This window comes from Ceratotherium simum, chromosome 8 (assembly GCF_057802395.1).
Source record: "Ceratotherium simum simum isolate JZ-2026a chromosome 8, ASM5780239v1, whole genome shotgun sequence".
Taxonomy (NCBI): domain Eukaryota; kingdom Metazoa; phylum Chordata; class Mammalia; order Perissodactyla; family Rhinocerotidae; genus Ceratotherium; species Ceratotherium simum.
The window spans coordinates 49045156-49066737 of NC_141907.1; the positions used below are offsets into that span (position 1 = coordinate 49045156).

At 32.4% G+C, this 21582-nt stretch overlaps 1 protein-coding gene across 19 annotated transcripts in view; it reads left to right on the forward strand.

Moving 5' to 3' along the window:
- ADGRL3 (adhesion G protein-coupled receptor L3) overlaps window positions 1-21582 on the forward strand; it is an 812769-nt gene that overhangs the window by 745081 nt on the left and 46106 nt on the right. For 18 of the 19 annotated variants that reach the window (XM_087434383.1, XM_087434386.1, XM_087434387.1 and 15 more), the window contains 2 exons: window positions 3403-3528; window positions 10105-10201. In XM_087434383.1, coding sequence (XP_087290509.1) covers window positions 3403-3528; window positions 10105-10201 — 223 coding nt within the window. Of the gene's footprint in view, window positions 1-3402; window positions 3529-10104; window positions 10202-12883; window positions 12926-21582 lie in introns of all 19 variants that reach the window. The other variant, XM_087434392.1, reaches the window with a different exon arrangement.

Here is a 21582-nt window from a genome sequence, read left to right on the forward strand (position 1 = left end):
AATACAATTGGAATTTTGCTAGAGATTGCACTGAATCTATAAGTGGCTTTGGGTAGTATGGACATTTTTAACGATTTTAATTCTTTTAGGAGATTTTTCTTAAGCTATCTGATTGAATTTCAGGAATATGCCCATAATGTAGTTGTTCATATGTTTTGCTTAGAGAAATACGTAATATTCCATTTTTGAAATATTTTGGTTTATAGGGTTATTTGTTGATTGATTCAACTCATTAGCAGAAATAGGACTTTGAATTGTCAGTCCTTTTCTGAGTGTGGATTGCATGATTGTGTCACCATTATTTCCACTGGTGACATTAAAGTTGTCACTTTCTCGTTTGTTATGCACTCAATTATGTGATACATCTCAGAGAGTTTCATAATTATTTTATTCCTGATAAAGAATATAAAAGAAATGTTCCATTGGTAAAGTATATTTTCTTTCCCATCATTTATATTCTAGAACAAACTCACATTGAAATAATAAGACATCGTGTCTGATTAGGATAAGATGGAGTATCATGTGAAGTAGTGGATTAAAATATGCAAATGACTGAGCAATAAAATAATTTTTATTGTGATCTAAAGAAAAATATCTCATAGACATAGTCTGTTATTTTGGTTTCTTTTTTTCAAAACACATGTTTACCTTTTCAAATCTAATCATAGAAAAATAAAGTCAGTAATGATTCAGTAAGTAATATAGCTAAATGTGGGACTTGGCATCACTATATATCTTGATTTGCTGGTTCTTTATATAATTGGTTCAGAACATTTAACCTTTGTTAGAAAATGTAAATAGTCCATGATGAATTCTTGTGGCTTATACAATATTGCTGCCTTTGTAACAGGAAGTGGAGTGGTTCTCTTTCTTTCTTTTCTTTCTTTTTCTTCCTTCTCTCTCTCTCTCTTTCCCCTAAAATATTTGTTTAAATTTAAGTTACTTCAGGAAAAACCACTTCCTCTTCTAAAAAGAAAAATATCACTTGTTCAGTACATTAGGAAAAATAAAGTGGGATGTAGGTTATAATCAAAGTTTAGGTGCTTGGAGATGCTTCATAAATTCAGTACAAATTACTAAGCTGTAATGATAGGGCTTACCTTTAGGTAGAGCATATTTTAAGCTTTCTCAAATTCTAATTAAAACATTTGTCATTATTTTTTTCCAAATACAGAGAAGGAGATATACTAATAGATTAATAATAATGTTAATAATATATAATGCCCTGTCTTGATCATATATTAATGTTAGAAATGTGGCATCTTAGAAAGAGCTTTCTGATCATAGAGCACCCATGAGATTTGGAATTTTTCACGTACGGCACATTGCTTAACCTTTCTAGTCTATCACTTACTTTCATTCCTTAACCTTTTTAGTGTTCTTACTATAAAATGTAGGTAATAATTATTTCCCAGAGTCATTTTGAGGGAGGGTCCTAGCACAATTTCTGGAAAATAGTGATTAAAAATTAGAAGCTTCTTCATTCCACCCTCCCAAACTCACACATATCAAGGACACACACACAAGTGGGTACAGACTTATTTCTTTCAAAAAATAAACAAAATGTGAATTGGCTTGTAAATACTAAATAAAAATAATTATTTCTAATTATTGGTAAATGTTGCATAGATGAGATATCTATCAGAGAAAGGCCTCAAAGGTTACACATCATGCCTCTGTTTTGCTCACACTGTCCTGAATGCCTTTTTCTCTCGTCTATCCTTTCTTTCAACTTTGTCCTCTAAACTGACTAATTCCAACCTATCTTTTGAAGATTCTCTGAGAAGCCTTCCTTGTTCCCCCTACCTACTTCCATCAGGCACTCCTTCTACATGTTTTGATTCTGTATCATTGTTCCTATCATATAATAAGCATTCAATAAATATGAGTTCTTCAACCAAATCTGAATATATTCTATCTCTGATTCTACTATATCTTTGATGGAATGAACTTTACGATATTAAAATATAATGTTTTAGTTTTGAGTACTAATTTCTTTTTTTTTTTTTTTTTTTTTTTGCTGGGAAAGATTCACCCTGAGCTAAGATCTGTTGCCAGTCTTCCTCTTTTTTTTTTTTTCCCTCCCCAAAGCCCCAGTACATAGTTGTATATTCTAGTTGTAAGTCCTTCTATTTTTGCTATGTGAGCTGCCCCCACAGCATGGCTACTGACAGACAAGTGGTGTGGTTCTGTGCCTGGGAACCGAACCTGGGCCGCCAAAGCAGAGCACGCTGAACTTGAACCACTAGGCCATCAGGGCTGGCTCTGAATACTAATTTTAATGTATCATTCACATTCCTTTTTTTGCTTTTGATTCTAAATAACATTCCTCAAAAAAACATATATTTATAACTTTGTTTTAAATAAAATTACATTGTTACATTGTCACAAATTGTAGAAAGTATGAACTCATAAGAAATCAATATATAAAGAGCTAAGAATAACATATATACATGGTTATTTCATAATGAATGTAAATTTGTGAATGTATAACAAATAAGATGTCCCAGAATGTGTTTTTAATTGATAAACACATTGTTGTGGGTTATTTTTGTTGATGTTGATAGTGGAGGTATGAATTAGGGCAGTTACTATTTATTTTTGCATGTCTTATTTGATTAAATGGGCAGTAATAAAAATTTTAAACATGACAAAAGTTTTCCCCAAAATTGTTTATATATTCTCCTGCTTGAAAACATCAACTAAAACAAGTTTATCTCTTTTTTCCTGCGATTTTATAGTACAGCGGGATTAAGAATTTAATCAGCAATGCCATAAGGAAAAGCAATCACATTTCTCTGTGATTATTGAATAGAACTATTTTGAGGGAATAAGTTAAAAATATTTCGAATTTTATATTCTGAAGTTGCAAATTTGACCTCTTTTAAGAGAAATAAACTTCAAAGAAAGATAGATTTAAAAGAAATGCTTAGCCCAACACATTCCTTTTTTCCGTCTGTAAGTGTTCTCTCTCCCTCTCTCCCTCCCGTTCTCCATCTCCTCTTCTCTCTATAATTTCCTCATTAGACTTCTGCCTAAAGAACAATTGCACCAATAGGTTACTTCATATCAAATTTATGAAGCTAAAAATAGTGTCTTGAAGAGTGTTAAGTTTTTGTTCTTCTTTGAACTGAGAGGTAATATCGTTGTGGTGTGATTGGACGTGTGTGTGCGCGTACATGCATGTTTTAAAGGCTCTAGTTATGCAAAATTTCAAGCTTGATGGTATGAGTATCATTATTTTATATTGTAAAATATATGCTGAACAGACTTTCTTGTATCTGTAGGGCAAGGAAATAATCATATTAATTGTTTAAAAATAAAACTCACATACTTGTTTTTATCATAGTTCCTAGCTGAAATGAATTACCTGCTAACAGAAGTTAATATTTAATTGGCTAGGTACGAAAAGAGTACGGGAAATGCCTGCGAACGCATTGTTGTAGTGGGAAAAGTACAGAGAGTTCCATTGGCTCAGGGAAAACATCTGGTTCTCGAACTCCTGGACGCTACTCTACAGGCTCACAGGTAAATAATTAAAATAAAATATCTCTTAACTTATTCTGTTATGAGTTGCTGTTTTTCCTTGATCAGAACTATTTTCTATCCCAAGTGGTTAACACATCAAATTTGTGTTAATTTCTTATTCTTGTTGTTGTTTTAATGTGTCTCAAATGGGAATGATTATGACAAATTTAAGAAATCAAACTGCAATAAAATTATGAAATTTAGGATCTAAGTTTGCATGATAATTAATGATTTTAGATTGTTCCTAGTTGAATGAGTATAGAAGGTGAGGAAAGGAATTTGGCACTTCACCCAAAATTCTGAGAAAGTAATATTATATATATATGATTCTTGAGTTAATTACTTCTTTTAACCGGTGTAATAATTCTCCATCACATGCTGAAAATATTTACTTATTAAATGGTATGTTTAGTAAAAACAGTTATAACTCATACCATATTGTCTGCTGATAATGTGAAGAATAAGTCAGGCTAGTGAAGAAGAATACCCAAGAGCATCATTGACTACACTGGTCTAAGTGCTACTCCCATCAGCCCAGCACTAGAGGTAGCAGTTGCATCGTCCCTCACCAGGGAAATTGTAAACTTTTAGGTAACATATCTGCCATTTTTCCCAAGCCACAGTGTCCGTCTAAAGATTATCAGGTAGAAATTTAAGCAACTCCAGGATGCTAAAATGAGCCAGTCAAAAAAAGACAGGATTATGTGGGTCATGAGTGAGTTTGGGTTCAGACTAGCTGACTAATACTTTTAAGATAGCATGATTCAGTAGGAAAAACAATCATATTTTCAGTGTTGTCAATTGATTTTTTCTGAAAAAGACTTGAATTTATTTTTGTTATTTTTTATTTTTTTGTGAGGAAGATTGGCCATGACCTAACATCTGTGCCAATCTTCCTCTATTTTGTGTGTGGGAAGCCGCCACAGCATGGCTTGACGAGTGGTGTGTATGTCCGCGCCCAGGATCTGAACCTGTGAACCCTGGGCCGCGGAAGGAGAGCGCACAAACATAACCACTATGCCAACAGGCCAGCCCCTTGAATTTAAATTGACAAAGTTATAAATCAAGAACTTAGTTTTTTCTTAACTCTTTTAGCTCAACTTATAAATCTAATTATTTTTTGTAAATTTGATAATTTTATATAAAATAAGAAAGATCATTTCATTTGTTCTTTGATTAATGCTTAATTGGCTTGTAAGCTCAATAGATTAAATTTCCCTAAATAATTCCATTCATATCTTTAGAAAATTAAATATCCTTATAACCTTTAAATATCATTTACAAATTTAATATACCTGTTCCTCTCAAATACATCCACTGTCAGACTGGACAGATATACACACCTAACCAGCACTCGAACAGCTCTTTTAAACCAAAGATAATGAACAATGTTCTCATAAACAAACACTTCCTCAAACTAGTGGAATTCTTTTTTATCTTACCAATAAAACCACATATTTAATATCAATCTAATACTTCCAACTAAAAATTTAAAAACTAACAAATAACCATCAAACATATCAGACTATCTTAAAGCTTAAGTTAATAACCAAAATTTATCACAATGATCGTGAAACTTATTCCTAAATATAATGCACAATTATTCATAAGTTGAATTTAACTTATTTTATTATTTCTGTACCTTACTGAGATTGCAAAGTTGCAAATTAGGGGGAACAGAAGTTCCAACTCAGATAGGTGAGATTTCTGAGTTTAGGACTACTAAATTTGCCAATTAGAAATCTGAAGTCTCACATAAAAGTAGGGGCATACCTGAATGATGCTTCCAGCATGAACCCCTTATAATCCATGCCTTTATTTCCAACCTGATAATCCTTACCTTCCTCACCTCCAAAACAAGTTGTGGAAAAGATTATTAAGATGGCAATTGCTAAGATTCTGTACATCATCCAGACTGATTAGATCCTGCGTGTTTTTCGTAATACTGAGCTTATCAGCCATCATCCTGTAGTCATTTTATTGGCATATGTCATTAATGAAACAATATATTTGGGAGTTTCATTTATTAAGTGACAACAGAGTTGTGCAATGTTTAGCAATACCTCTAAGCTACAAGATAGGGCAATATAGCTTAACAGAATAATCATAAATTTGGTAGGGGGCTAGACCTTGGTTTGGATTCTAGCCTTGCCACAAACCAGCTGTGACACAAAACAAGCTACTTAATCTCATTGACCCTCAGTTTACGCTTTTCATCTGTAAAGTGGTAGTAATAATACTGATGTCTTATGTTGTTTGGAAGCTTGAGCAAATGTATACAAAACACTTAAAACGAATTGTTGTAGATTGCTTAATAAATTGGAGCAGCTACCACTTATTAGTGTCATTATTACAGAATATAATTTCAGATCTATATTTTAAAGCTGTATTATATTTTTTCTTCATTTTTATAGTTGTGAGGTCACAATTCTAATCTTGTGGGAAAGAAGCCTTACATTGTTTTCTTATGCTTAATATGATACTGATTCAGATTAACTATGACTATCCAACCCTGCATAAAGTGATAGTTACTTAAATCCAGTCTATTTGTCTAGGTAAAAATAATAAAATGTATTTCATATTAACTGTGACCTTCTATAAACAAAGTCTAAAATACTCACTGATATTAAAGTAAAATTTGGATAGTATGGATGCCTTTTTCACATCAAAGAACTTCTAAAATAACAACCTCTATATTTTTTACTTTTTACTGAGAAATATTGAGTGTCTCCTATGTAATGCCAAGCCATCTTCTAAGCTCTGGGGGATACAATAGATAACTTCCCCTGCGATCTGGAGCTTTCATTCTACTAGTGGAAGACAGAAAATTTATTAACAAACAAATAAATCAATAAAAAATATCGGATTATGAAAGCTAGTAGAGAACCAAATGTGGTGATGTGATGCAGAAAGTCCAGGTGGCTACTTGGATTAAGTACTGGAGAAAGACCATTTTGGGAGTTGATATTGACAGCAAGATTCTGAATGGCAGGAAGGAAGTTCAGGGGAAGAGAACATGTTACACAAAGCCCCCAAGTTAGGGGAGAACTTGCAAATTCAGGAATAGAAAGGATGTCATTGGCTGAAGTGGGTGAGAGAGCGAATGGGAGATAAAATCAAAGGAGAAGGTTAGAGACAGATCCGTAGGTATTTTTATGAGTATGCGAGTTTAGATTTTATTTTGATTACTTTAGAAAGCCAATGGGATGATTTAGAAAAGAAAGTGACAGGATATCATCCACGTGTAATAAAGATCCTGTGGCTACTATGTAGATAAGGGAGGGGCATGATTGGCACGACTAAAAAGTGAAAATCCTCTCCACCTGTTGTTCCCCCATACCTACTTCCTGGTGCTAATCACTTATAAAAGGTTAGTAATACCCATAATCACACAAACATATATTCACAGAGAGGTGTGTAGGATTGTTGCATGTGTGTGTTTGTAAAAACTATGGACTGAAGTATTGTCCTTCCCACTGTGACCTTCCTTTTCTTGTTCTATTTATCTTGCATTTATTCTATTGACTTTTTAGATGTATTTACTTCTATAATATGGTATTTGAAAATAAAAGAATGTATGTAACATCTATTAAATTGTGAAGAATAGTCATAAAACGAACACCTGTGAACTCAACATCCAACTTAGGAAACAGAACATTTTCCATGTGTTTTTCTCTTCTTGAAACCTCCCCCTAATCAATTTTGTGCCTCCCCACCAGAGAAAACCTCCGAACTTTTATTCTTCATTTCCTTGACTTATTCTAATTGTTTCTCCACCTCTAAAAAAAGATATTTAGTATTCCTTTTTTAGATCTTCCTTTAAAATTGTGTCTTATTGTATGTAGTCTTCTGTGACTTGCTTTATTTGCTCCCATATTCTAAGGCTCCTCCTGGTTCATTCCATGAACATTTAAGTGTAGGCTCTGTGCCATATACGATATACTTTCCCTCTGCCTGCAATACTTCACCCTTTCTCTTTTCCTATTCAACTGTCATTTGATATAGTGTAGTGAGTTTAACCTCCTACTTCAGGATCCAGATGACTGGATTCAAATATTGGTTATGCCACTTATTAGGTCTGTGACATTGGACATGTTAATTAACCTCTGAACCTCAGTTTTCTAATGAATAAAAGAGTACCTACCTCGTGGAATTCTTGTGAGGTTTCAGTGAATGAATACATGAGAAATACATAGTATAGAACCTAGAACATAGAGAGAATTAATAGAAATATTTGTGTTATATTTATATAATATATATTTTATATGTACAACATATAATATTTACCAGGCATTATTTCAGAAGTGTGATACACCAATGAACAAAAAAGACAAAATTTCTGTTTATCTAGACCCTCGTCTAATGCAGACATTAGACATTAAATACTAGACATTAAATATAAATATAAGGAATAAGTATATTATAATAATATGTTGTATTATAGAAGATGGTAATTACTATGGGGGGAAAATAGCTGGGTTGGATGTGTGGAATACAATTCTAAATAGGGTGATTAGGTTAGGTGTCTTTAGGGAGAAAATATGTGAGCAAAAATTTAAAGAAAGGAAGGAGTTATCCATTCCTGTATCTGGGGGAAGAGCACTCTAGGCAGACAAAAAAATTGTACCAAGCCTAAGGCAGAAGCATGCTTGGGGTGTTAAGGAATAGCAAGGGAGCAGGTGTGGCTAGCCCAGTTGGGGGGGAATAATAGAACAGGAGATTACGTGGGCAGCTCTTATAAATGTCACCTAACAACAGTCATAATTCCATCAGCTCTCAGTTAAGATGTTGCTTCTTCAGTGCAGTGTTCCCAGACTTCCCAGACAAGGACATATCCCCTTATTATGTGCACTTAAAAATTTTTTTTAATTGTGTAGTATAACGAACATTAACAGAAGTACACATAATATAAGTGTATGGCACAGTGATTTAACACCCCTCCCCAGGTCAAATATTAGAATATTGGGAGTACCTCAGAAACCCTTTGAACCCTTCTCAATCCTTCAGCTTCAAGCATAACCACTATCTTAACTTTTAACAGTACGTATTCTTTTGTGTTTTCTTTCTTTCCTCAGACGTCTATTTTTTATTTTCATTGCTGTATATATTTCTGTATTTTATTCATCCATTCTACCATTGCTAGTCATTTGGGTTGTTGATAGTTTTCAGCTATAATAATTAATATTTCTATGGAGATTTGTATGCACATTGTTGTACTTTTGCGTTTATTTTTGTGATAATTTGATTAATCACTTACTAGTCTAGCAGCTCCATGAAGGCAAAGATGTTTTATGTTAGCCTTTCTCTTTTGTATTTGCTAGGTTAATATTTGGCATGCAGTAGAGTGTAATTAATATTTTTAATTAATTAATTAACAAATGTGAGAGATTTGTCCCCAGCGTTTCAGTTTGAAGTTTTGAAGTACTTCTTGATAGAAACATTCCTCAAATGCTCAGGATCTATAATCCTGCACCAGTTTTCTTACTGTCCTTTTGTTTATTAGTTGTGCTGTGTGTGCTGTATGTGTGTGTGTGTTTGCTGACCTATAAAACAATATAGACAATATTTCTGAAGGATAAACATGTCCCAAGATTCATAAAACCAATTGTCTAATATTTTAAGATTAGGTACTCCTGTTATTCAAGGAGTTCAAATATGTTTGGAACATAATCCATTTGTGAGCTTGGTTTTACCGTTAGTAGTACTAATAGTTCTTATAACTGTTTCATCCTTGGAAAAGCTTCTGAAAATATTTTGTTTCCTCCTCCCAAGATGGTTAACACTTTTTTGATCCCTAACTCAATAAAATAGCAAAACAGAATAAACCAGAAAAAAACAATCCCCCTAAAATGCAAAAGTATTACGGTTTTCTTGAATTATCCGACACTTAGAAAATTGAATTTGAGAATGTAAATAATGATGTAAGAATTTTCAGTTCTCTATAAAACTGCCTACTGTGAAGCAATGAATAAGCACGAATCAACTTCCTTTATCTCCTTCAAAAGAAAGAAAAGTTAAGATAGTATGTAACCTGTAAAATTACACTGATCTTCTTACAAAATTTATGGAAAATGTTAAGTTCGGTAGCATTTTAATAATATTCTGTGTTCTTTTCTTACCAAACTCTTGCAAGATTCTGAATTCTTAAAGTAAATCTTTTGTTAATAAAACTGACAATTTAATACATATTTAAATACTCATTCCCATAAAAGTTACAATGAAAATAATTTGTTTTACCTTGGAAACTAAAATTATTAAATTCTAACTGTCTAGAGTACACTTCTATATGTCTTCAATATGTTTAAATTGGTATAGTACATTACATTTATTCCTTTTTCATAGTTATAATTATTTTTGGTATAGGCATTTAGGAATACAGTTAATGAGAACCAATTATTATCATTAATCTAGTTTCTGATGTTCTCATACTTCTGTACTGCAAGCATGTGGAAGCTGTATATTCATCAGATGCCAGAAACAAAGGTCTCATATAACTGACAGTAAGAAAAAGGACGATTTGTGTGAAAAATCACTACCCGGCGAGTTCATTTCCTTTTTTCCTCTGCCCCCATTCAGAGCCGAATTCGTAGAATGTGGAATGACACAGTCCGAAAGCAGTCAGAGTCTTCCTTCATTACTGGAGATATAAACAGTTCGGCATCACTCAACAGAGGTAATTAGGAATGCTTTTTTATATTTATTGCTTTGTGATTACTTTAAGAAGTTTTTAAATGCATTGCTTTATTTGCAACTTCTGGACCTTGTTCCCTGTGGTAGGAATATTGCAAGGATATAAAACCTGGCTGAGTGTAGCAGTGTGTTCCATTATTCATAAGGCTTTTTTTTCCAATCCTGAATTTTCAGGAAATCTTTTCTGAAAGGAAGTTAGAAAACGAGAACTTTCTTTTTCTAGTCATCTGCCACTGCTGTAAACTGGTGAGCAGTCAGGCCTCATTGGAAGCAGTGAAAATGGGCAATTATGTGGCTATATAGTCTGCTAAGCATCATAGAGTTCCACTTTGTCCCAGGTATAGAGCAATTTCCTAGTATTTGTGGAAGTAAAAATATACTGTCTAATACATACTTAAGGCAACCTGTGTATTTGGAGAAAAAATCACATCTAATCATAATATCTAAAAGACTTATGCAGATAATAATGGATATTTAAAGACCTAGGAGAAAAAAATACTTTATATGTATATTATGATTTTTTTGTGTGTATGTGCCTCTGGTTAAAATGTTCCTAGGGCATCATTTAGATTTTTGAAATGAAGTTCTCTTAATCAACTGTTTTGTTTGTGGTTGATATTTTTTTTATTATTCCTTGTCTCTCTCTCTCTCTTTCTCTCTCTCACACACACACATATACACATGCACAGTGTGTGTGTGTGTGATTAGAATTAAATTGACTGCAGTAAGAATGAGTAGATGCAACATTTGTGGAGAGCTACACCACAGTCAGTGCTGGGAAATATTTAGAATGTAGTTTTATCTCAGAAAGTGGCATTTGTATGAGCTTATTCCAATCCTGCTGTCTTAAGAGAGACATTATTGATACATATGTTCAGTAGTTATTTTTTTTTTGGAAGATTGGCCCTGTGCTAACATCTGTTGCCAATCTTCCTCCTTTTCTTTTTTTTTTTTTCATTTTTCTCTCCAAAGCCCCAGTACATAGCTGTGTATCATAATTGTAGAGTTGTAGCTCCTGTATGTGGGACACCGCCTCAGCATGGCTTGATGAGCGGTGAGTAGGTCCGCGCCCAGGATCCAAACGGGTGAACCTTGGGCTGCCAAAGCAGAATGCGCAAACCCAACTGGCGCGGCCAGCCCCTTCAGTAGTTATTTTTATGATCAACATTGTTATTTTTTTTCTTACCCCTGAGCTAGGATTATTAGTTTATTTTAAACCTGTTTCCGTCAGCTTTTTATTACATTAAATGCTACTTAGAAACAAATAATTTAACAATTACAGCTTATGATTAAGAAAGATTCAGATGCTGGTGCTCTTAATTGCTTTTACTCAAGTAAGTTGCATCTTATTTATATAAAAAAATGTTAGGACAACTAGTGTCCAAGTTGAATTTGATATAAGGATCCATATTATATATAATCTTAATTGACTTTCATATGTTATTTGGAGCAGTGATAGAGAAACTGTAACCTAGTGATGATATTAAATTTTCTACATCACTTTTGCTGAAGAACAGCAAGTGCAAATGTTCCTCCAAATATGAAGAAAATACATTAAAATAAAACAATTAACTTCTTGTATTTTGTTTCATTATTAGTCTGTTTTTATTTGCTAGAGTATATTGATTTACATAATATCACTCAAATATTCTTTTTTAAGTTTAGTTTAATAGTTACTTTGTGAAAATTCATTTAAATAGGAATCCTCTAACATTTTGACATATTTTCCAAATCATAGAGAATGAATTACTTACAAATGCCTCCAAAGCTTAGGAACTAATTTGCCTCCATTTTCTTTATTATTTAAATAATCCCATATGTAGAAAATTTATAGGATGTTCCTAGAAAGAAAACTATTCTTATTAAAGGGGTTTATTATTAGAAGTATCTTACATCTAATGATCACAGCAACTGTTGAATAATTGTTGTTTAAACAAAAGATGAGATAATATGATTTTAATGATTCACTGTTCATTTCCTTAACGTGAAGTTGGATAAAATATGTAAACTTATTATTTTGTCTAGCATTATGATCTAAATTTATGTAAAGATAGTAACGTGTGTAACTTTCATAAGAACTATTTTAAATAGATAATTTTTTGTGACCTTGATTTTAAGGTCAATCACATTATATAATATTGTTGTGCCCTTTTTAGTTTCTTCTCAAGAATTCATCAACTTGGAATATGCAATATGTGGATGACTGGGTCAATTTGAAATATATTTAAAGAAAATAATATTTTATTTTGACTGATCATATGTTTAAATCTGTTTTTTAAATCTTTAGTTTTAAAAGATATTTCTTAAAGTTACTGAAGAAAGGGTACAAAATTTCTTGTGACATCCAATAACTTACTTTAATGATGACTTTGGGGAGGGGGTTAAATTGAATTTCTGATTTGAAGTGTGTCCAGGCAGTGATCTTTTCCTTCAGGACGTATGTTCTTCCTTTCACTCAGTGACTTTAATGGTGGTGGACATCATAGTGATCTTCTCGATTTCCTATGTTAATTTCCTAGTCCCCCAAATCAGAAACTCCTCGTTTTATTCTCATCTCATTATTTTTTATCTTAGATGAGTGGAGTACTTTAAAATTTTATTTCTTCATAGTATATCTCTCAAGATAGTCTTTAACCTCCTTCTTTAATCTTGTCTTATTTCCCAGGGTCCTATCTTCCCTGCATTCAGGCGTGTGTATCATATTTAGGTAGGTGGCATCCAAGATTCACCTTTCCAGATAAACACTTGCGTTGTCTCAGCAACATATTCATTCACCTCTGTTTACTCAAAAGACTATATTCTCTATTACTGAAATAAAAATTTTAGGCACTGCATCTTTACATCTTCATATATTCTATCTTCCCATTCATTCTTAGTTTCTTACAGCAAGCAATTTTTTTAAATTCAACTCCATTTTCTTTTCTTTCCAAGTTAGATATATTAAATCTCTTATTTTTGTCTTTAGAAAAGTTCTGGCCCTTGAAAACTACAACAAGTTGTCTAGATTAGTCCAATTTTCACTTTAGGTTTCTTTCCTTTTCATAGCACAGCCCAATTCATCAAAAGAATAATTATTTTAAAATTCTGTATGTCTTATCATCTATTCTTCCAAACAAGAGTCCATCATTATCATCTTGGGGATCCATTAAGAATAAAGCATCTACCATGCAGTACAGAACTCCGTCTCAATGGTTTTTATTTTTTTCAAACCATCTCTATTATTCTATTCTTGAACCAACTTGTTACATCCTATGTATCAGATTATCTGTTTAGATTTTCCAATCTGATAAATTTTGGATTTTACTCCTTGGAATCATGTGAGACCTTGGAAGATTTATTGATAATTTGCAATTTGTGTAATCATTCTTATATATTCTCTTTGGGATTTTGTTATTTGATCACCTCATCTTTTTAAAACCTTCCATTACATTTGTCCTTTGAAGTATTTATGAAGATGTGTCCCAAAAGTTCCCTATACATTTTCAAATATATTTCCCCTGCCCACTTGTTTACTACAATGCTGCACACTCTCGCAAATCCAGAATTCCTTGAGGCCAGTACTCCAGGACTACTGTCAAGTTAACTTCACCAATCCAACTATAGACACAGGTAGAAGGAGCTTTTCCAGAGCTCTAAGGTGATGGTTGATTACAGAGTTTCAAAGAAGGTTAACTCTGATCCAAACCCAAGTTTTCCCAAATTATACAGAAGAGATTATTCATTGGTTCATTTAAATATTTACTATTTGCATATACCTTGAAGTCAGTCCTCAATCTCCTAGCTCCTTCCAGGCCTATTAGAAATCCATTCCAAATTTCTAGTAGCTTCAACTGCTTGGTAATGGGAGAAACCATTTTTAGCTAGAGCTATCTTTCTCACCTCTATCTCCTACCCACAGTCTCTACTGGCCAAACCTCATCCTGAATGATTTAGATTAACAATGCCTCTAAAACTTGTTTGATCCCAAATCGAAGGCATTTGGTGAGAAATTTCTCTGGTAGTTCAATTAATTGTTAAACATTTCTACTCTCTTAGTAGCTCTATATAGAAATTGGGATAGTTTCTGAAATTAGATTTTATTAGGCTTTGTCTCACTGTGAATAATATAATTGTATTTCCCATTTTCTTTTTATTTAATTAGTTGAATTTACATCAGAAATTTCGGTTTCAAATAAGTTTTGCTAGGTAACTGCTACAATGATATGGTATCATTGTGTGAATTACAAAATAGTGCCCCATCTCCCCCCCACCCCAGCTGTGGAGTTATTGCAAAAATGTGCCCCATCTGAGTGACAGAATTAGCAAAAGGGCATTTCTTCTGGAACAATGGCTTGGCTGGCATCATGGGTTTTTATTTTTCCCTACCTCTCATCCTCCATCTCATCAACCTCCCACACAAGTTAATGCTATTTAGATTTTTATACATGGAGATCTGACCAGTAAGGCTATGTATTTAAGCCAAATTTAAGTGTTACATGGCAGAAGACTGTCTGATCTGTAGATGTATAGCACTAATTTGTTAATGCTGATGGATTCTCCTTTCAAGGTTCAGATTCATATTAATCTACAAATGCATTCTCAGTAAATTTATGTAATCAGTAAAATTATGATGGCCTATGGCAATCTTTTCATAAATTTAAGGGTAAATTTTGGATCTCAGTGGCATAACTACCTACTGAAAGGTGACCTCGCCTTTTTGGAGCATTGTTGATAACAAAGGAGAAAGGTGCCATCAAATAGACATTTGCAAGTCGTTAACTTACTCACTGCAATTTTGCGCAATAGTTTTGGGAATGGAGTTTTAACCCAGTGCCTTTGGTAAATTGCTTAACTTCTCAGTGTCTATGCACTAGGGATATAAACAGTACCCACTTCAGAGGGACTTTGAGAGGACTGAGTTAATATATGTTAATTGCTTACAACAGTGCATGAAATATAATAAGTACTACTGTTATTATTATTTTATTCAGAAGTTCACTTATGTTTTCTAACAAATGAAAACCGGTCCTTGCCATAGCTCTCAAGTAATCAGATATTAAAATTCATCATTCACTACCGAAGGCTTCTTTTCCTTTTTATTTTCTGGTAATAGGTGGGAGGAACAAGGTGGTTACCTGAATGCCAAGTAAAAGAAATAATTTACCTAAGATGGTGCTACCCTTGAAGCTAACAAAAAGAAATAAACTAATAAAACTGAATCGTCTCTTCTAAATCAGAAGTTAAATGTAAATTACATTTGCCTAGTTGTACTTTCCACTTTTGATTTGTAACCATCTTTTAGAATTGAAGAAATAAAGGTAAAATATTTCCCCTCCCTATCTTAATGATACAAGCAAACACTGCCTTCTCTTATCTCTCAGTCGTATCTTACCCTTCAGAAGCTTAGAGAACACTAGTTAATTCAGACAGCCCTGCTAAAAAACCAGTTATGTAGTGCGGAGCAGACCTGTGACTCATTCCCTTTTTAAACCCATGTCTTCTCAGAGCCTGGATTGTCTTTCCCAGGAGGTTGGTCACTGAGGCAGAAGAAATTTCACAATAAATCACCTGCCACATCATTAATATTCAGGCTACTAAACATATTTTGTTTTTATGTTTTTAAAGAAAAATGCAAATGAAGACATGTAAGTGATGTTTCACTGCAATTAATGATTTCTATAAATTAAAGCTGCTGAATGAAAAACTCATACTCATTCATTGCACTTTATTAATGGCAGTAAATATAATTTGGCTTATCTGCATAAAATATGTCATATTGCCCAAAAGCCTTGCTGTTTGGAAGGATTGTAAAATCGTTGTTTGTAAATATTAACCAGATCCTGATATAATCTGACATCTATTTGTGAAACTGGCAAAAAACAGTTAATGATGTATCTAAGAGTGCTTGCATAGCCAACAAATCAGAGTGGCCTCTATGACAAATTACTTTTTGTTATGAACAATCATTACAATGATATAAGTGCAAATAAAATAAGTATCCTATGGCATGGATAAAATTTTCATTTGCGATTCACCATTATATTTATATCTAGTACTTTTTGACCTTTATATTCTTGATTTGTAAATGAGGCAGCAGTGCTCTCTGTGTTAATTTTTTTCCTTTGTACATGTCATCAATAAAGACATAATCAGAAAATATAATAAAATAAGGAAATCTGTGTTAGGAAAATCAGTTCAACACACAAAAGCAAAGTAGGTACAGATTTTAAAAGTGAGATGCTGCATCAAATAGATAATTAAACAATGCTGTTAATATCCTGATTCCTAAGTTGAGACCAAATAATTTTCAGAATGAACTTTCCATTGCAAAATGAAATATATTAAATATTGATTTCTTATCAATCAGGGGCAAAGTTTCTTGCTATAAGTTGTTGGCAGGAACTGAAAAAGAAAAACTTTTAAAATGCTTGCCCGGTGAGTCTTTCTCATGCTTTGCTTTTAACTTTGTCTCTTTGATATGAGTCTTTCAAATCATCCAGCCTCTCACAGCCAACTACACAATAGTAAAAGTGGTTTGTATTTATTATGATTATGATTATAGCTTTCATAGATCCCTTACAAAGAGAGTTCTTTATCTATGTAGATTCCTCATTTTTATGGTTTATTATCTTATTGTCTATATATAGTTGGCAGTATCTCTTACCTCTTTATGATAAATCAAATGAGCTGCAGTGAGAGACCTTGATAACTTCTAACTATAGTACTACAGAACATTTCGACTTAGTTTTGAAATATTACTGTTGTTTCATACTAAGTTGCTAAGGATGTAATATTTCAAAAAATATTATCTTTTTTTAGATCTAAATGTAAATATTCCAAAATTGCTAGTATTATTTTCTTTAATAGAACACAATATGCCTCTTTGTAGTTCCTGATAAATTTGGGATTTCTCCTTTAGTGTGTATAGCTATCATTTACCTATTATGCACTGTTCATTATTCATTATCCATTATCTTTATATTCATGAAGAAGCAGGGTTTCTTGGTAACTTGTGCAAGATCACGTCACTAGTAAAGGCAAAAATCTAGACTCCAAACAAGGTCTTTCTGACCACAAAGCCCTACTCAAGATAACAAAAATTTGTGTTCTTTTCTTATGATTACAGCTTTTCATGAAGCTTGCTGATGGTTAGAATAAAGATGTTTTCCAAGAATGTATTTCAAAGTGATTTTATCACCTCACATGGAAATAAGATATTCTTAATGGCACAGTTATTCACATCTTTATTTCTTGATTTCCTTCATGTCCTATTCATTTCCTTCTACTTTCTTTTGTTCTCAGTACAGTTAATGTGGATTCATCCTATTCATTTAGGAAAAGAAAAGCTTTAAAATACAGTGAATATACAGGTAGATGGATTGGCCAATAACATGTTCCTTTTACAAAACTATTTGATATGGCATGTGGTGAATTAGTATACATTATTGTCCAATTGTAGGGCTTAAGTTGCAAGAATTTTATAATCATTCTTCTTTTCTTTCCTGGAAGCTCTCAAGGTATTTCATTGGTAGAATCCTTTTATCGGTAATTTTTAATTTCTTATATTTCACTAAAATGATGAACATTTTGGTCAGGGCAAAGATGGTGTTAAAAAATAAGGTAAATAGCTTCTTCCTATAATCATTTAGTAATAGAACCAAAGATGTAATTTTCCCAGGCCTTTGTTCTCCTGAATTTGATATTCCTTGAAACTGTGTCCTCTGTCAGGACAATATAGTAATGCCTAGAACAAGTAGAAAATCTGTTTGAGTTGACTTCAAGTAGATAGTGATAATGTTATAAATTAAACTTCTTATTACTTTTATGTGTTAATTCCGGTTTTAACAAAAACTATGAAATGTCTTATAATTCAAAATTTAAAAACAAAATCTGACTGTACCTCTCTCATCTGGAAAAGCATCCGTACTGTATTATAAACATAAAGGGTGTGATAATATAAATGCAGTATATGATATCCAAAGTTAACTGAGTCATCACTTGTTCAAAGTACTTTTTATCTAAGAAATAGATTATATTAACTTATATCAGCTACTTTAAAAGTGAACAGAAGTTAATTCAATTGCATGAAAAATTAAAATATGGACAGGAGATATAAATTTAGCAAAAGAAGGCCTCATTAGAAAAAAAGATACTTAAATTGTCATTACCAGTAATTGTGTAGTATCCAATTAAAGTAGCTCCTATTGAAGTGCATACAAAGGCTTGCACTTTATATAGCTCAACCTTATATACCTCATGTCATTTAAAATTATGTGATAGGAAGTCCTATGATTTTTAAAATAGGCTTTCTTCATAATTTATCATTATAAGGAATGTGACTGCTTCAAAAACTAAGACAAGTTACCCATCAGATTCATGGAAAGTAATTTACAACCCCCAAAAGATCACTGGAGAATTAGGAAAGATTTAAGAGGATATACAGATTGAAGGAAGATAGTCTTGATGTAGAAAAATAGAAACATAAGTTTCCTGAAACACCCTCAGTCTAAATAGAACAGAGCTGATTGTGATTATATGATAAAACAAACCTTCTCTGAACATTATCAAGAATCTTTTGATTCATAGATACCTTGTTTTAATTCATATCTGCTTCTCTCAGACATTCTTCATTCAAATATAGGTTCCAAATTTAAAATTCAAGTTTTAACCAGGATAGACTGTCTGCATGTAAACTCGTATAGTTTGCACAGTAAAAGAAAGTATGCCAATAGAGGACAGAGAATTACACTAAAAGTCATATTTTCTTCACATTAGTAAAATTATTTTATATTGTTAAATAGTTATCATACTTTCATTTGTTCTGAGGTTTGTTTTATTCAGCAAAAATTGACAAGCAATGTGTGATTTACAAATAAATACAGCTGTGGGATTGACTACATACTGTTAACAGATTATCAAAAGATAATCTGATTTAGAGAAAATGAATTGACTAGCTACTGTGCAAATGACAAAGATAAATATTCTTTTGCTAAATGCCTTTGATTTACTAAAAAGAGCTGTGATTTACTGCTCTTTTGCCTGTGGTTAAGCAAACTTGGCCATTATCTTTAGGCTCAGTATTCATTGTTTTGAGTACTATGCCGATGTATTCAAAATATCCAAGTTTACAGCACACAGATATATGCCTTTGACCACAAAAGATGAGCTTTAGAGATGAGTAACTAAGTAGTATAGATTCATCATTTCTACTGCAGACCAACCCCTTCCTCTATTGTGAACCAAAGATTCACCAAGAATTCTGAGATCCAATCCTGCTACTGTTGGCTTGAGCAGTCAGAAAAACTAAGATCTCTGAGCAGCTTTGCTTTCAGCTAATTATGTAAAAAACAACACTGAATATCTAAAGTCATCAGTTTCTTCATCTGCAGCACAACAGGTTTGTGTTACATTTCATAGCCAAAAAAATAGAGAGAGAGAGAGAGAGAAATACTTTAAAGCTTTTAGAAGAAAATATATTTTAGATTTTAGGTTAAAGAATGAGTTCTTAAAAACAAAATAACAAAATCATAAACTAAGACAAAGACAGATAAAAATTTAAACAGTACTCATAGCAGGTGAAACACTGGGAGCAGTTGTAAACAACACATATGACAAACACAATGTTAGTGCCTAGATGGTATAAAGAATGTCTACAAATCAGTAAATAAAATTCAACAACCCAATATATATGTGGGCAAAAGATAAGAACAGGTAGTTCTCAGAATAGGAACCCTTTTGGCCAATAAACATATGAAAAATTATTCCGTCTTTATGGTAATCAGGGAAATACAGAGTATAACGATAATACGGGATCTTATTTCATACTTCATCAGATTGGCAAAAATGTCAGTCTGACAATACCAAGTTCTAGAAAGAATTTGAGAAATATACATTGCTTCTGGAAGTGTGAATTAGTACAAACACATTTGACAGCATTTTGGCAATATATTGTAAATTGAAAATGTGCACAGCATGTGACCCAGCAATTTGACTTTTAAGTATTTATTGCAGAAAAACTCATGTGTTTGGGCAAGAAGACATGTATAAAGCCAATTAGTGCAAAATAACAGGGAATAGAATAGCTAATTTCTAAGGTTCCCAACTCTAAAGCTCTCAATATTAAAATAGAAGCAACACCTTTGCATTCAGAATATTTCATTTTATATTGAACTAACAATAACCTAATCTGTACTCTGGAGAAAACATGTCATTGAAGTTCATATTAATAGATTCCCAGTGAATGAATTAGCTATTAAAAGAAGCTGAAGTATCTCCAAACCATTTGAAAGAAATTTAATAGGCAGGTTGATTAAAATTTAATAGCAAACTTGTTGGCTATTAAAAGTGCACAGTGTGATAAATCAAGATGTCAGCTCTTCTATTTATGACTTTAGAAAAAAACGATCAAAGAGCTCTTTGCTTTCAATAAAATATTTCTTCTTTGACACTTTGTAATTTCATTAATTGTTTGAATAAAAATAGTAAAAAATATAAAATTATGGTTTCTGTGGTTTTTAAATGTTTTATACAACTTTTAAGGATAGCATGCAGATTCTGTTAGTTTTGTTTCTTATTATAAACAACTTGGTCTTGATTTATATAGCTGTCTCTATTTTATAAAGTAGCCCTTTAAAATCGAACTAATCATTGCTTGCACTATCTTTCTGTAGGTTGTGTGGTGTGTTGATATTGTTTTGTCACACAGAAAAGCAAAAAATAGGAAACAAATTACTTAAAATAGATAATGCCTATTGGATCAGTTCCCCGTAGTTCTGGAAGCCTCTTTTATCTATTTACTTTTATTTTCATTTGTTCATTTATGGCACATAAATGAATATATGAATATGAAAATAAAATAATTGAACATTACAAAAAAGCATATGAGGAAAAAGTAATGCACTCCTAGAAGGCTCCCAGTAAAATTTTGTTGAAACATATTTTGGGGAGAGGATGCTAAAAATGTTTGAAAAATCACTGAGTTAAATATGTTCAAGTAAACCTATCTGAGTCATTTGACCTTAAGTAAAATATAAATGCCTTGAAAAATGTGTTTCTTTATGTATTAAATAATAGTGGTGGATTAGATAACGTTAAAATCTTATTCAGTCCTAAATTCTGAGTTTTAACCTTTCTTCATAATGTTATATCACAATTGATTAGGTGTTATACATATAAAATGTATTTTTGGTACTTCTGATTCATCTTTTCCAGTGTTCTTGTTTATATTATAGCTCACTTGCTAAAGAAAGACATGTCTTTTTAATCCTTTACACCAGTTTTCTTAACTCTTTGTGAAGGAAATAAAAACCATAGAACCCTTTCACTGGAAGGAGATGCGGGCCTGTATGCATGCACAATTGAGCACACGAATGTACACCTAAAGCA